The sequence below is a fragment of the Tetrao urogallus genome, assembly GCF_951394365.1.
Source record: "Tetrao urogallus genome assembly, chromosome: 3".
NCBI lineage: Eukaryota > Metazoa > Chordata > Aves > Galliformes > Phasianidae > Tetrao > Tetrao urogallus.
In genome coordinates, this window is record NC_136815.1 from 84620785 (window position 1) to 84638795 (window position 18011).

Genomic DNA, 18011 nt, shown 5'->3' on the forward strand with positions numbered 1-18011 from the left:
TAAAAGATCTGAAATGTTGTAAAGCAATATACATACTGAATAAATAATATGCACAGAAGAGTCATGTCTACATTGTAACACTGGCTAGTACTCAGAATACTTAAAATAAATCCAGTGACATTGGATAAAAGTCCATAAAAATGCTATCCTGTCTTCCCTTGTATGAAATTGTTCAAGTATAAAAAAATCCAATACAGTGTAAAATATTAAATTCCATTTCGGTCAAGAATAAAAATTGCAAGTATTGTAGTTTCACAGGACAATGTAAAGCAGCATTTCCTAGCAAAGGGAAAAATAGTCAGTCTACATACAGATGAGTGAGAAAACTGCACTAATGTACTTGAGAGGTCTACATGAAGAACTATTAGAGGGAAAAAGAATGAACTAGCAATATTTAATGTAAAAACCTAAAAAAAAAAAGTGTTAATTTAAGAGTACCCTCATACAGTGCACATACTGAATTTAAATAAATCCAAGTCAACATCCTTAGTTAATTAGGTTAATATTTAATATGCTACATCTAAGTCTACTAAATAATTTATGCCATGAGATGAATACATAATTATACAGTGTCACATCTAAAGTTGCTTTCTTTAGAGCACAGCATAGTAAAACTTTCAAAATAAATATTTCTTTTTAAATAGCATAACAATTAAGGCACAGTATAAATCACATACCATTAACCCTTCAAGAACTGCAGTCTTGGTAACAAAAGTTGCCTTGTGTAATGTACGTTCACTAATAAATATTTTAAATATAGTCCTGAAATAGATATTAAAATCGTACAAATGGTTTCAGAAAAGAAAATTCCCTTAAAACAGTTCTTAAAAGTTTTAATTCATTAAGCTTCTTCCTGCCTTTATTCACAAGTTACGAATAGATGCAATAAATAGAAAGAGAAGGCTGTTGTAGTAAAGGGCTGATCCTATTTTAGAATCAGAATAGCTGACACCAGCAGTTAAAGTTTCCCAAAAGTGAAACAGGATGGGGCGAGGGATTAGGATGTGACAAGCTCATCACATGAGCATGAGTGATGTGTTCTGTCCAGAACTGTCTGTGTTATTGATTGTCTCTACAGCTGTTGCACCCCTTACTTCCACATCACTTGCTCCATAGTTCCACTCATCCAGAGGACAGATAAGAAAATAACTTTGGTGCCTGTCCGCCATCTTACTAGCAGGCCATCTTCCTTGGGTTGTTCGGTGCCCGTTAGTGAAACGGTGGGAAGATGCCATCTCACGAAGACAGCTTCTGAAAGCTACACAGGACAATCAGTGCTTTAAGCTTGTTTCCTCTTAAATGGATAAAGGTTACATATTGCTGACTCAGTTTTTTCCCCTGGTTCGAACTTTTTGAATACCACTTTCTCACTTATAAAAGGCAGTTTTGCTTCCCTGATACTGTAAAAATACACCTTTGCTTTTTTGGTTCTCGTTTCTTTTAAAATACAAAGTCCCATTGCTACTCCTGCCACTCTTTCATGACAGTACAGTATGTTTTCCCCATTTTCTTCTGGATCGATACTTGAAACTAGCCATGCCGCACTACCCCTCCCCTCTAACAACAAGATTTGGATGCATACTGTATGAAGACAGTGGAATAAAAACTCTTTAGTTTCGCAATAGCGTCGCTTTCCTTAAAGCTCCTTAGTTAACATCAATCGTCTCTGATTAACTACTTATACTGGAAGGCCAAAAAGAGGAAGAGAAAGAACGAGCTTCCCTCGGGAGTCCGTCTGCTATTGCATACGATCCGTCTGCAGCTGTTGGGGTTGGTACTGGCCAAAAGCCGCAGCCGCCGCAGCCGCCGTCCCCGGTGCCGCTGCGGTGATGGGCTGCTGCACCGCGTAGCCGTAGCCCCCCGCCGCCACGTAGCCTGCAGCGGCGGCCGGAGAGGCGGCGTACGGGTATTGCTCATAGGCGGCCGCCGCCGCTGAGTACTGGGCGTAGGCAGCTCCGGTGTAATCGATGTAGGGCGTAGTGGAAGCGGCGGCTGCTGCGGGTTGAACGTGGGGAATTACCACTCCGGGCTGCACAAAAGCCTGTGGATAGACATAGTGAGCTGGGATCCTGTTGAAAGATGGGAGAGGGAGTCAGAGGTGGTAGGCGAGTTAGCGCCTAAGCGTCGTATCCATACTCCGAAGTCAGACAAACTCAATTTAGTTGTTGTTATGTGCATAGGGTTGCCACAATAACTGGGTGGAACAGACCGGTTATCAGTTGGTTGGCCTGAAAACATGAGTTGCTCTGAAGCACAGCCTTATAGCCGAGTTAAACAGGAGCGTTTAATGTTGCTTGAGGATGTTACGTGGGATGTTATCAAACCCTTTAGAAGGCCCAGGATTACTGATGTCAGTTTAAGGCAACTCTGAAGGAGGAGGCTCGATTGCAGCATTTGTTTTTCACAACACCTCAAGTGGTTTTCGTGATCCTGCTTGTCGCCGAACTACTTGCCTCTTAGTGAAATTATTTCCTGTGAGTACTGTTATTATTAGTAACACGGCGGTTTGACAGCCTCGCTGTTTGACAATGGCCAATAAGGCAACAAAACAGCTTAGCCCTGTTTACGTAAAGTGTTCTGGGGGGAGCAGGGAAGAAAGGTGTATTGTGGCAACCCTACTTAAGTTGCTATGCAGACTCAGCACACATTAATTTCTCTGCAACCTCAGTCACCCTTATTAAAAATAAGAATAAAAACAAAAACAAAAACAAAAAAAAACAAAAACAAAAAAAACCAACACAGGCGACAAAAGAGTTTAAATAAAGTTCACAAGTGTGGTAAACACAGCAAGAATCACACTTTCCAAACGAACTATAGTGCAGCTCACTCCGTCACAAGAGGCCATTGAGGGAAGCTACATAGATGCTATTAAAATCCATAACAGTGACTCCTAAGTACATGTGCATCACACTTTTAAAAAGTTCATAAGGACACAAGGGTCAAACCTGTTTGATTATCAGGCCACTGCTGTCCTGTTTTGTGCCAGCTTGTTTATTTCTATGCAAGACATACAGCATAGAGTTTTTTGGAAGGTGGGAATAGGATTAAGTCTAAATAGATCTGGTGCTTAACAAAAGCAAAAAAAAAAACAAAACAAACAACAACCAAACAAGCAAACAAAAAGACCAAACAAATGTATGGCTTAAGCAATAACCATTCTGAACAAATCAGTACACACACTTTCCCATCTTCTCCACAAGAGAAGTGTACACACAGATTCATCTCAAAATTGTGTTTGATCACGTAATACAGTTTATTAAAATGATGCATCTGATATAATTTTCATTTAAAATCCATAGCTCTGTCTCACATCTGGATTTTCACTGAGAAGTCCTTCACATTCCGAACTCATTTCCAGAAAGTGAGTTTTTATAAACTCGTGTAAAACTGCTTGTGCAAATTTACAGCTATTTAGTAATGAAATTTACCTTTACAGACAACTCTGAAGACTGCACCAGCCTTTTAGTGCACTGTAGCATAGATGCAACCTGCAATAGTACACAGTGTCCTCCAATTGCAAGTTTTAATGGAAAGCTTTTTTGCTTTTTTAATCTTTAAAATGACATCAAGATTTACCTAAATGGTCAACAAGGAAGCATTTCAATCAGAAGGGGCACTGTCACCTAGATTCATAGCAAAGAAATAGTATAAAATACATGAAAACCGGACTTTGGAACAGCCTGGTTTTCTTTTTTAAGAAGAAGAAGAGCTCAGTGGCGTGAATAGGAGCACTGCACTCATAAAAACCCAGCGTGTCAATGGAATTCACTTCCTACTGTATGAAGGGAGAAATGGAAAAAAAAACAAAGAGAGAATGACAAATAGGGATGGGAAAGGAAAGAAAGCATAAGATAAAACAGTAAGTTGGGTTTTTAAAACTCACCTAATTTATGATGTGATTAGCCAGAACTGCATTTGAAGCATATTTAAGCTGGCTCTGTGCATTTAAATACACATCATTACCTGAGCTCCCCATACAAGATGGATGAGCAAGAGCATGCGTTTCGTATTGGTCACCAGCCAAGGAAAATTTCAATAAATATAACATCATGTTTTTAAGTATTAAATAAAGAGGAATAAAAACGACTTCAAAGTCACTGAGAGCCCCTTCTGCATCATGTAAGAGCCCATTCAGCATCACATCACAAGAATTTTTATGTACGGCATTTATGAAATAGAATAGTCCTAACAGAAATGGTTCAGCAAGAAGGCTTATCTAAGTGCTCCTGTTGTCTGCAACTGATGTTACTAGAATTTTCTTAGGACATTAGGACACTCGATCGGATCCTTGAACAAGACAGAAAGATACATGTGCTCCCACTTAAACTCTTATGACTTGTTTCATTAAGCCAAGAAACTAACAGGTGGTGAAGTTATGAAACATTACCCGTTCGCCACATCTTACCCTACAACAAACATAAACCCCAGGCAGGCTCCTCACCACCGTGCCATTTCACACGTGGTGATTGACAGCGTAAGCTGCACTGGGGCTATTTTTGATCATCTGTCATGCTACAACTGTTTTGAGTCGAGTGAAACGGCTTTATATGGCCAAAGTCAATTTCTACCTACTGCAGAGGCCAGCACGTGCAGAGCCTGGCCATTCAGAACCCAACTGCTTTTAGTGCTCTGCCAGGTCAAAAGTTGAAAAAGCAATGCCTAATAGTGCTGGATATCCTTAGTGTCAATAATTTTAAATAAAAGCTGCTGCTTTGTTCTTGAAAGTAAGAGTGTGGGAATTGCACATGGTTTGAGCTTTCTTTCCTGACAGTAGTTTTTATTTTGGAACACCTATTTGTTGTTTTAAGCTCTTGCACTAAAGGAAAAGGAAAGCCACATTTAACTTTAGCAACAACTATAGCTTTGGGATATTCAAAATGAAATGACTCCACGCTGCCGTGTGCCTTACGACTTCCCCTGTTGTTATAACAGAAGATGTGTTTTTAACTAAGACCTCCCAGAATAATCCTGCAAGCAATAATAAGGCGACAGCTAATTGTTTTAGAGGAAAGGACAGTTTAGACTAATGCAGAGAGCTGTGTCATGCAGAAATTCAGCCTTAGTAACACATAATTGAAATCTCAACGCTACACTATTGAGAAGGTGGTTATTTAACTTTGAATGACATGTTTTGCTTCAGACCATGGTAAGGTTTGGTGAGCATCACTACCGAGTAGAATTTAGTCAATGAACAGCTTTCCTGATAATAAAAATAGGTTACAGAAGCACCAAGGCATCCCCTTAAGGTGCTCCCTTTTGAATTTGCGTCTGGTAACAGCAAGAGGACGTTTAGCAATCTGCAGGTTCACTTCTGACTGTTCTGGCTTCATTCCCTAGAGCCTGGTTAGCAGTACTCTGATACTACACAGGTCTCCCGATCACAGACTAAAAGAGGGCTTCTCCTTCTCTCTTAAGGAAGGCAGAATTGCCTGGCTGGAGACAGAACTATAGGAGACAGTAACAAGCAGGCAGTATCAGCTCACCATTTGATAGCAGCCTTATCAACTTGAGATTTAACTCTGGTCTTACTAGAAAGAGTGGGAATGGGAATGCCCTCATTTTGATTGAGGCACTACAAGTTCTAGAAAAAAATAAGGGAACAAACTCTGACAGAACAAGTCATGTCCTACACCGGTCCCTCTGCATAACCCCATATTTTTCCTCCATAATATTAAAATAAAAATTATGTAAGCAAAATGAGAAAATCTGTTTTAGGAGACAGAGTTATTTTTCCCTCTCCTTAAATTCCTATTGAATTCAGGGGTAGTATTTCTATAAGCAGTTCTGAAAACAGAGCTGTAGATAACCAGTCCTGTGACCAAACAGCTTCCTTCATGCAGTGAAGCTAACCTAGTTGCTAGCTCCTTCCACTGCAATAAAAGCTGTATTTAATTTGGAATACTGTATTTCTGCATCCTTTCAGTAAAGTAATTTGCCATACTCCAGTTATCTTCAGTTTCTTGCTTGTTAGGTGGGCAATCATGACAAAACACTGTTGACCATCCCAGAGTATGGCAGCACCTTACTAATCTGCATTCTGATTGATAGGAAAAAGCAAAATAAAACTTTTGTAGCTTCTATGGAAGAGTTAGCAGAGGGTTGGTAATGAATCATTACTACAATCCATTTAACAGAGCATATTAGTAAAATGTTTTTTGTTTTTTTTTTTTAAGTGCAACTGCATGGGAGGATGAGAGGTTTTAAGGTGCGCAATCCATGCAGCATCATCTGAGAGTGAGCTCTTAATAAATGTAGATTCAAGCACTGAAACAGCCCAGCAGAATTGTCAAGGAATATAGAGAACGAAGGTTTTCATTTATCCTAATGAATGCTGTCCTTCCTAATTTGAAGTACATCCCTTAGAAAATACACAGGCCATTGGAAATTCCCAGGGGGAAGCAGGTTTAGTAATCTCCTTTGTCTGTACATAGCAAAAGAAAGGCAAAAAGCAAGGATTAAAAATGACTAATTTGATATATACACGACCCTGGTACCAACATTCCTCTCCTCAGATTTATATACTTTGCATTAGAAATAAAACCTTATTCAGCCTGCTGGAAGAATTCCCCTGACCTAAGCAAGATTTCAATGATCTATTGTTGGCTCGGGGTAGGGAAAGCAAGAAGGAGCCCTCCACTTGCACAGTGCTTTCAGCAACAGATTGCACAGGTTCTCCTTTTCTGTTATGCTCAGCAAACACTCTCTCCACGGCTGCTCCCTGGGCAGTTCACTGGTTCCTCTTTGCAGCAGGGCTGTAGCAGCTCTGCAGACCACGCACTCCACCTCCTGCCCTCCTCGGTGCTGGCGTCACACACTGAGCACCGCGCACACACTGCCGTCTCCTCACACTTCAAAGAAGTCAAACAAAGTACAGCAGAGGAAGAAGAAAAAAAGACAGAAAGTTTTCCACGGCCTCCCCAGGTGTCTCAGGAGAGCAAACGTTCTCCTCTAAAAGCACATAAAGCTTCTAGGGAAACTGTTTCCTACAGTTACCTACAGGTTTGATGAAGCAAACTATTGAGAAGCTAGTCCTGCTTATGGCAGCTGGGTACACTACATGAAGCTATTCTAGTTGTGACACGTTTTCCCTACTTGATTGTTAGCTTTTTCATTAATTAGCCAAATGCATTATTTTGCAATGAGTTTCTCAGCCAGTGCGCGTTAGTGAAGTGACGCCGTATCGGAATTTTGAAGCAGACCTCACCTCCTAATTAAATGCCTACAGGAAGCAAGAGTTAGAGATACTTAGGAACAGTATAGTCGAGTAAAGGAGAAATGTGCTACGTATTAAAGTCAGACCGAAGGAAAAAATCTCCAATTAGAAAGCCCAACAGGACGCACATTGTTAATAAGGAGCTCCACACCCCTCCTGAGAACAAACCCCCCCAAAATTATGAACATGCAAGCAATATGTTGATTCACTTAAAAAAACCAAGAAGTCACACCATTTAGCACTCACTACAAAATAAGGTTAAAAAAGTCACAAGCTACAGCTTGAAAGCAAGGAAACAAAAAAGGCCCTTTGCTCCCCATGGCAAAGTCACTCCTCAACAACAAAAACAAAATTAAAAAGACCCCCCCCCCCCAAAAAAAACCACTTCACTACAGCTCTTTCGAGTAAATAAAAGCACACAGTTTAGCTATCAACACCACTTCATTACCGTAATAAATAAATGAAAAAAAGCACACGGAGGTCTATTGACTATATGAAAAAAACATACATGCATCGTTAATCACCATTTTAGCTTGTTTGTGTTTGAGTCTACTGGTTACAGAGTTTAATTCCAAACAGAACTATTCCACCTCTTATCATCATATCCTTCTGATCAGTTATCTTAACTGTAAACGATCCCTGTCAGATTAGAAAGAGATAAATAACATTGAGTCAAGCTGAAAAAAGAGAAACGGGGCACAGCAATCTTGCATAAAGTCATACCTCCTTGTTTTATCATAGGGTCATACGGGACAGGGCTGCTTAGGTGGAGGGGACGCGTCCCACACAACTTGACTCGGCTACAGCGTTCAGAACGTTACCGACAAGGAGAGCACAGTTACAGGCATACGTTTGTAAGTCTGCAATCTGCAGTACTGCTGCTGTGTTTATAAGGATGCTAGTGCCAGAGGCCTTCAAGGATCATACTTTTGCTTTCCACTTTTTAAAAAAAAAAAAAAAAAAAAATGAATTCTCCTCCCCTGTTTGAGGTCCCATTGAACAGACTTACCCAAAAGGCCTCTGTATGAGAGCTGGATGAAGCTGCTGAACACCAAAGGCAAAACCTACCAAGGAAAACACATCACATTCTCCATATGAGTTTCCTTTGGCTATTTGCCACACACACGCACACAAACGCAGGGTAACGGCCTCCAGTGGTGATGTCTCTAAGGCTGGAGAACCACAAACCAGAAAGCAAAACACATCGGTCCCTACACACACACGCACACAGACATCCATGCAGAAATTAAAACAGTGAAGCTCACGCTTCCCTAGTGGTGTTTAGAAGAATGACTCTGGCTAAATAACGAGTAGAAAGTTTTCATTAACTTTTGATTTTATGCTCCATTCTGGTCCTTACTGTCCATCTATATATGGCCCTTTTTAACCATCGGTGTATCTGTGCTGTTTTTACAGACTTTAGCCTTAGCCCTCTCCACATGAGGATTTAGCAGGGGTTCAAATCCTTGACTTCGTTTCTGCTCTCCAAATGCCCAAGCACAAAATCCCTTTCCTGTGTGGGCACAGAACTGCTCACAGTGCTCCCAGGGCTCAACACCTTCAGAGCACAGACGTTTACACGCGCCGTGCTTGAAGCTCTCTCAGGGTGCGAGGCAGCACTTTGGGAAGTGGCAAGGACATCAGATTGGCTCAGATGTGGCCTTGGGAAATGCTATTTTATTTTAAAATCCTTCCCATAGCTCCCATCTGTTTTAGGACTTTCCTTCAAGATACTGTTGGTATTAATAAGACCACACACACTCGAAGCGATTCATTCCCAGGCCACTCTTTCCCTGCAATGATACTGTAAATGGTCAGCTCCTCCACGTTCCCAGCAATGGAAATAGCCAATGAAGAATCTGAACTGTGCAAATCCTCCTGGAGAACTTGGGATATTGTATCTCCAGTTGCTTTTGGTGCTTAAACAAATAGCCACAAAGTTACTGCGTGCTGCCTTTAGAGACAAAAGCACACCTGACCCCTCGATGCGCTTCGGGGGAGTGTGGCCCAGCACTACCTTTCCCAAAGCTCAACTCCCTCCAGGAACCCAAGGTGCACGCAGGGCCGCGTCCTCACCTGGCTGCATGATCCTCGGCTTGGCACCCAAGTACGCCAGGTTGACATTGGCCTTCCTCCCATCGATGATGGGGTTGGGGTCCTTACACGCTCGTTCGGCAGCGGCTCTGTCGGCCATGGTGACCTTCAGGGACGAGGCTCCGCGTTAGATCTCTCCCTCGGGGCGACTGGGAGAAGTCCCCCCCCCCGGTTCAGCCGCCCGGGGTTCCCCCCGCCTCGCCTTGCTGCTCCGGGGCAGCCGGCAGCCGCCGAGGGCGCGGGCCGAGCTCCGCCGGCAGCAGATAACCCTCGGCGAGGCCGTATCAGGGAGCAACAGGCTGGGCGAGAAGCGACGGGATTCGCCCTCCATCTCCTTTTTCAGTAATCCTCCCCCCGCCTCTCTCCGAAGTGCCCAGCAGGGAGGGGGAAAAAAAAAAAACCAACAAAACAAAAAACTAAGAAAAGAAAGAAAGCAAAAAGAAAGAAAGAAAGGAAGGAAGGAAGGAAGGAAAGAAAGAAGGAAAATCCTCCAAACCCTCCCGCTCCCCACGCAGCGACCCCCGCAGAAGTTTCTCCCGACGGCGGCCGCAGCCGTCCCCGCACTTACAAAGCCGTATCCCCGGGACTTTCCCGTCTGCCGGTCGGTGATGACCACCGCCTCCTCGATGTCGCCGAACACCTCGAAGTACTTGCGCAGGCTGGAGTCGGTGGTGTGGTAGGGCAAGCCCCCGACGAAGATCTTGGTGTAGGTGGTGTCCTTCTGCGTCGTGTGCATCTTCCGCCCGGCCCTGAGCTCTGCACCCACGCGTGGCCGCCGGGGCGTGCGGGTCCTGGGCGCCGAGACCCGCTCCCAGAGTCAGCCCCCGCTGTTCTCCTGCCTTCTTTTTCCTCCTCTCTGCCTCCCGTCTCCCCCCCGCCACCCGGTCACGGCGCGGCTCCCCGCTGCTTCTGCCCGCCCAGCTGCCTCCTGCTCCGGGCGCGGAGCCCCACAGCCCGCGGGGGGCTCGAGGTAGGTGCCGGGGACGGGAGGGGCAGCGGCCGGGCAGCGGCCAGCCCGGCGGAGCGGCGGCGGGCGGAGGAGCGCTAAGCGGCGAGTGGCCTCCCCCCCTAAAAGCCACCGGGTCGGGCACTCTCGGTTCCTCCTCCTCCTCCCGCAGGGGCGGGGACCGCGGTGGGGCGGCCCCCGCGCTCGGCCGCGGCTCGGCTGGGGCTGGCACACAGCTGGCGGCAACAGCTGGATGCCGTCGGAACGGGGGCTGCTGCCGGAGGGCCCGGCGGGGAGTCTGCGCGTGTCCCCAGGCTTGGGCAGATAAGCAGTGCCGGCGGGGTTGTGGGGTCACCGCTGCGAGCTGGCAGCCCCCAGATGCTTACATCCCAAACCAAACGCCGGCGGTGACCCCCAGCTGCATCACCTGCCTTACACCCCAAGATGGAAAAGCCGGGGCCCGGCAGCATTTCCATTACTACTGTTATGGTGGGGCTGGTGGTTGTTATTGTTCTGCACGCAGGGCCAAAGCAATTGGTAAAGCTGCTTCCCTCCTCTTTCTCTCCTCTTGCTGCCTCGGCCCTGTGCTGTGCTGAGAAGGATGCGGCAGAACAAAAGAAAGGACATGGAGGGCTGTGGGAGCTGGGGGGCAGGGAGGCTCACAGGGAGACAGGAAGGATGGGAGGAAGGTTACAGATTGGAGAAACATATGTGCACATGTGTGTAGACTTCTGAACCAAACCCTTGTGGTCACAAAGCCTTGATAAGTGCTAGTGCCTCTATCTCCTTGTGCTCTTGTCTGTTAGACTTTCCCTGTGAAGTCCCCTTTCTTAACATAAAGGAGCGATGCACTGGTTTCCAGAAATGATTTTCAAGATCTTCTCAGTCCCTCTACTACCAAATGTTACCCATAATGACATCAATCCTAGTCTTAGGCCCTGCTTGCCCCATATCTAATATTGGCTCTGCCTGATTTTCTTCAGCAGTCGTTGTACTGGTTCTAATGGCCTAGAATGTGCAGCACCAGGCTGTGCTGTCACTAAAACTAACCCCAAACCCCGCACCATCCTTCAGATTCTGCAGATTAAACAATCTGTGTTATTATGTTAGAACTAACTGAGATTGAAGCTCAGCAAACCTAGCAGGATCCTGAGAGATGAAAGACTGAGAGAGATGAGACTTTATAGCCTGGAGAAGAAGAGGCTCAGGAGGTATCCCTTCAGTGTCTAAATACCTAAAGGGAGGATGCAATGAAGATGGCGCCAGGCTGTTTTCAGTGATGCCCAGTGCCAGGACAAGAGGCAGCTGACAAACTGAAGCACAGGAGGTTCCCTCTGAACACCAGGAAGAACTTCTGTGCTGTGTGGGAAATGGAGCACTGGCAGAGAATGCCCAGACAGGTTTTGGAGTCTCATCCTGGACATGGGTTTGGGTACTCTGCTCTAACTGCTGGACCAAGTGGACCCAGAGGACCCTTTGTCACTTCAACCATTTTGTGATTCTGTGATCCAGACATAAATGTTGCTTTTCACTTCCTGTGATTCCAAGACATTAACTTTGGCCTGAATCCAGTACGGCCATTAACTCTGCCCCAAGACATCTCCCAGCATACTTCTTATAGTGGTCTGGAACCCTCTGTTAAACACAACAAAGCCAATTCTGCTCTGATGGTTAATTGTCACCGTAAGCTCTGGCCCAGTGACCTGAACTTACGTAGTAGTCCTACTCAAGGTGTCAGCACCGTAGAGCACTACAGCAAACTGCGTAGGAGAACTGTAAACTCCTCGCCCCTTTGAGGGCCAAAAGGATGAACTTCACCTAAAACCAACCATAGCATTCCCTGTCCCTTTCTGTGCCCACCACTCCCGCTTGTCTTGTGATGTCTGCAGGAATGGAGAATTAGCCTGGTTTTGTAGTCACTGTAGTTCATGTAGTCATGGATTCTTGCATTAAGGCCAGAAAAGTAATGTTTGGCTATCCCAGAAGTAATTGCAGCTCTATTAAGGAATTTGCCTCTTTCATTCCAGACACCAGACTTCTATCTTTATTCTCTTGCCCATCAACTTTTGATTGCTATAGTGTGATTTCTTACAGCTAACTACATCATCCATCCTCCAAATATTGCCAGCCTTCTACAGCCACCTAATGCCAGTAGATTTTCAGTACAAAGCTTCCTTAAAGCCTCGAAGCTGTCGTCGGATCTGATCCAATAGAGGGGTTTTTGGAAACAAATTTGCAGCTTAATTGGCTTCTGGGATCCAGTAACAAATACAGTTTGTTTACTGTAATTGAGCAATGACTTCATATTGTCAGCGCACATACCAGACCTGCGGACTTACAGACTTCAGGCATAAACCGAACCCTCACACTGCTTTGATATCTTTAATCTTGGATCTCACTTCAGCAAATGAATCCTCTTCCTATCCTGTTTGCCTGGGTTCTCTCTCCAAACCTGCAACTGCCTGCTGTATAGCTAAGAAATCTGTCCTTACTTCTAGCTGTAGTCACTCAAGAAATTCTTTCCTTCCCACAGTCCTAAGTGTGTTGCATCTGCAGAGGCAGCACTCCTCTTCCCAGTCTTCTAGCCTATAAAGCCTGTGGCAACAGATGGAGCTGATCAATCTCACCAGTTTCAAGCTGTATCCACAGCCCAACACAAAACTGAGCCCGAGTGGAAGACTGGAGATTTTGGCTGACTGAGCCCAGAACAGCTGGTCTTCCAGGATCCAGAAACAAAACTTAACTTTCCATATCTATATCCCAATAAAGGGCAAAATTCTTATGTTTAGACAGGATTCATCAGCTGGCCCTTGTAGTAGCCTGAGTCTGTCTGTCACAAATCAAACACAACCACAATGACATAATTAACTTGAGGTCCAGGAAGCATTTCTTAAGGAAAAAACACACCTTAATTCCCTCTGATGTCTCCACTCTTCTTACTGCTTTTGCAGCCCTTGTCCTGCAATGAACAAGCCTTTTCTGGTTCTTCTCTCCTAAGGTACACATGTGATTCCAAGCAATCATAGCCTTCAACAAGGAAAGGTAACTCTCACAGCAATAGACCTAACTTGCACTACAACACTACCATCATGCTACAGACATACAGACCCTACATGAACCAAAAATATATCTTCATCTCATTCTGTCCTGTACTGGTTTTAATTATGAGTTTAAAATTTAGTTGAGCAGACCCTTTTTAAACATTTTCCTAACTAGTGTTGCCAGCTTTTTCTACTCCGTCACCTCTTCTAATTCATCCATCTATCTTCTCCAAAAGCTGCATCTTTTCTTTCATCTTAATCATAGATTAAATCCTAGGCTAGTTATCTTCATTTTCCCATTCTCATTCTGGTCTGTTTATCTAAAGCACAGCGATCCTTTCCTAAACCCTTACAGCCTATGCAGGAGTTCTTTCCCAGCCAGCAGTAGAACTAGCTCTTCAACCTCTGCTTCCTTTCTGCACAGTAGCTCTAACTCTGCCCCATTCTTGAATTCTGTCACCTACCTCAATCCTGCTTGGAGTTCACAAGGGCTGTCAATCTGAGCTTGTTGCAATGGATGCCATAATCCTGTGAAGACTGAGCCGAGGCCGCCTGTTGATCAGGACAGAAGAGCACAAATTTGTCTGGACATCTATTATCATCATACTATCTGGATATCTCTACATCTGAGACATCTATCTCAGATTATCTCTGAGTTCAGTTCAGAGAATTTGAGAAGCCAAGGGCAGAATAACTTCATTTGTTGCTGGATCCATAGGATTAATATGGTCACTAACAAGCGGTTGGAGCCATGGGATCCAGTGCTCAGTTTGGGGTAAGGTGAACTGGGAATGGCTTTCATGCCACCCTTTGGAAGAGCCATGGTGCTCAACTATTTCCAGGAATGATTAGGGTATGAGTAGTTTTGTCCGGGCAGAAGTGACAGACCTAACCACAGTTCTGAGATAAAGAGTTCTGGGCAGGAGGTGCTAATAAACTTATCGGGATCAAAATCAAGAGTGGTGCTTTAAGATACTTCTGTGGCAGACAGCGAACTCTAGGCTTGGTCAGGATTGAGTTTTGGTGGCCCCTGCAGGAAGGAGAAATGACCGCAGATCTTCAACCCTTTGTGTGTTAGAAAGCAGCTATCACCCGTTCCATCAGCCTAGTCCTCTCAGGAACAGCTGCCAACTGAGTATATAGTTCCCACAGAATTCAGAAATAAATTCAGTGTTCCAACACCAGTTCTTCATCCTAACACTAGCCTTGATTCAGGAGAGTGAACACAATTATCCAAGCCCAAATTGTTACCCATTACATTTTCTTGTTTACTAAGCCTCATTCTACTCAATGGCTCCTGCAGGCTTCACATTTAATACCAGCAGTCCTTGCCCTTCTTTCCTAATCTTGGACTGAAACTATCAATGACACCACATCTTTTGCCAACCATAGTATTCCTAGAACCACAATTCTATCATCTCATTTCTCTCACATCCTAATGCCCATCTTCCAGCTAGCCACAGTTTAACTTAGGAGGTGACTGCTGTGAGTATCATGTGCAATCTCTCTGATACCATCCCTTTTCTTCTTCGATATTTCTTCAAAGATTAAGATGATCACACAATTCTCCAAAACTTAGCTTTTCCTAAAACTAAACACTTAATGTAGCCTTAAGATGCTCCAAAGCAATTTTCATATTACTTCAGCATATTAACAGATTCTCTTTTCTAAAGCAAGGAGAGATGGCCCTGGCCATTAACAGATGACAATTCCAGTGAAATTCAGAAATAAATACAGTACTCCTGACGATTATTTCCTTTAGCCCAACCATATCACTAAGATAAACACAAGAATAGAGCCCCTACCATTGAGGGGTAACCCTTCAAAACTCAGTTTTTATCCTTTCAGCCCTGCCAGGATTAAACCTCTTCCTACTTCGGTGATTCTGACATAATGTAGGATGAACATTTCCAGCCTTTGGATACCTCAGGAATTCTAGCCTAAATCCCAGAGAGGTGCTGCAGCTAACTCTTGTGTGTTCAGTATTGTCAACATGAGCCTGTATTTTTGCACACCCTATGAAAAACAAACACAGCCCTCTGACTCTCACAATGGTGATCTTTACTATCCTGTGACCAAATTAAGGCTTGATTTGGCATTACCGTACCAGCCTGTATCTTATTTAAACAGCTATCAGAAAATAAAATATTTTCAACTCTTTCTCAGTCTTAACTGTCAGTTTAACTCCATGCTTCCCAAAGGGAAGTGACCTCAACCATCTGGAAATAAATTCAAGACCTTCTGAATACTACCGTGTTCAGGCATACAAGGTGTGCTTCTCTCCTAAACTGTACCCTAACCCCAAATTTTGAGCTAGCCTTAATCCAAGGGAGCTGACTACAAAACTCCAGAAGGGTCAATCCTTATTGAGAGGACATCAATCTCATAGATGTTCTGGCCTGATCAGGCCTTGTATCTTTTTGCTATAGGTGTCGGGGTTCAGCACAGAGAAGCCTGAAGATGTCCTGTGGAACCTGTAGATATCACAGGAAACTGATGAAGTTGGATGAATTCTGCGATGAGGATGACTCTGGGGTTAGCTGTTGATTGATTACTGCTTACCTGACTACACTGGATGCATGACTAAGTTTGCAGTCAGACGAGTGGCTTTGAAGATTTAAAGACAAGGATTGTACTGCATATGGTTTTCTGCAGTGAGGTCTGTGGGCAGCTACATCATAGTTATTATCTCAGTTGCTTGTAATAATTTGTATTTTACATTTGTGGATGGGTCACTGGGATGACTCACTGCTAGGGATCAGGTTGTAGCTTTGAAATGTAAGTGTGGAAGAAACACATATATTCCTATATCCTCCAGATTTTGCAGTAGTGATGCCACTGGTGAAAGTGTGATTTTTCAAGCAAGCAGAGAGAATGTGGAAAGACAGATCTATGGAGAGCATTCCTGGGAGAGATGAGAAACTGGGATCTGTAGGGCATAGAGAGGTTTGAAAACTGAACCTGGCTCAATCATATTTCAGTAAGCACCACTGTTATAAAAACCAAAAGCAGTACCTGTCCATTAGGTGGCTATTCTGGCATTTTCAGGATTTCAGTTTCGAGTATAAGTAAAATGTAGGCACTTTGGTTCTGCTTCACACTTTGATATTGCTGTGAATCTCTACCAGGATTGTAGATATTATTGCTGACTGCTATTGTGGCTGAAAAACGCCTCCCTAATAATTTTAATTGTTATTGTAAGTGTATCTGAAGCTATACATTAAAGAGCAGTCTAGTGTTTCTTTTGGAACCTAGTAATGTGACTTCATTGGAGGAAACTGCAATAGCTATCAGTTACAATTAATTGTTTTTACTCAGATATTTTGTGTTTTTGTTGTCGAGCTAAGATAGAGTAGACAACTTGCCAGCTTACCAAATGTTACCACTCGGTGGTATCAACCTAACTGTATCATCAGGCTTTTTATTTATTTATGAACACCATATGCCTGTCATGTCAAAAAGCGGTGGATGTCATGTGTTCATTCATTAGGCTTCTGAAAATAACAAAGACCCCTGATTATATTGCACGCCATTCATTCTTGCTGGCGCTTGTTTCAGTAAATACGAAAGGTCGTCAGAACATTCAGTTCACCATGAAGTAAACACACCCAAGTGAAATCCCAAAAATTCTCTGTATATTTATATATATACGTACACACACTGATTTGCTATTGCTATTACTAGAATGCTTAGTGCCTAAAACTCCATGGGTTTTGAGCAGCGCTGAAAAGTAATTATTTTTCTGTTAAAGCAGTAAAGATGATCAGTTTGGACAGTGAGACATTTCTGCTGAAGTTCCATAATGCCATAGCTCTGTGAAAGCATTCAGCTAATTACATCAGACATGGCTTTGTCTTCTAATCCACCAACCACATCCTGTTGCAGAGAGGACCAGCGTGTCTCTGCTCAGTGGCTTGGGCAATGCGTTTGACTGCACTGGGAAGCATAGCATACAGTAGTAGGCAGTGCACTCACATGTTCTTGAGAAACTTAGAAACCTCAACGTCCTCATCATCTTCTCATTCTTACTGTTGTATAGTCCTTATCTATGATTACTTCTCGAATTGTCAATTTCTGTTAGAAAAATTTTAATTGGTAAAGCTCCTACTATGTCTCTCCTGGCAGTATGCCTGTTAGAACAGATTTCACCATAGGATTTTTTTTTTTTTCCCCTGAAATCTATTAATCTCACTGTTTTCCAAAGTCTCTTTCTCTGTAATATCTGAGCACTAATCAGCATGATCTGTCTACCATAAACCTCACTACTCCCAGTTGCATCACCAAATGTAGAGCACCAAGGGTAGTTTCAATCTGATATGGATGTTCTTCCCTTTCAAGGGCAGTGGAAGAGCTGACACAAAATTTCAGTGATTCAGCAAGCAAAATTCAAAGCTTGTGACACTGTGTATGAAAGACATATTGCCTGTATATAAGAAAGTAATAGATATGTCAGATGAAGCAGAGGTGAATGATAACTGTACGCAGAATGTTGAATGCATCCATAAAGGGTTCTGCAAGCACATGCTGGTGGTAGAGGAACACATGGCAAGCCTTATGAATACCAAAGCATGAATGCCATACTGAGTAGTGCTTCCCAGTGCTACAGCAAGATCTGAAGTTGTACTATGACGGTCATATGCTCTAAGAATGGAGGGAAGCTCTCACACTCGCCATATGAACAAGTAATGTCAGGAAAACAATAATTAATGTCAACATC

At 43.7% G+C, this 18011-nt stretch overlaps 1 protein-coding gene across 1 annotated transcript; it reads right to left on the reverse strand.

The window, feature by feature from the left end:
- Window positions 1-1738: 1738 nt before the first annotated feature.
- RBM24 (RNA binding motif protein 24) lies at window positions 1739-10043 on the reverse strand (the record flags this gene model as incomplete). The annotated part of the gene is made up of 4 exons (XM_079533577.1): window positions 1739-2069; window positions 8223-8277; window positions 9290-9413; window positions 9876-10043. The coding sequence occupies 4 exons, from the start codon at window positions 10041-10043 to the stop codon at window positions 1739-1741; spliced, it is 678 nt and encodes a 225-aa protein (XP_079389703.1).
- Window positions 10044-18011: the final 7968 nt, after the last annotated feature.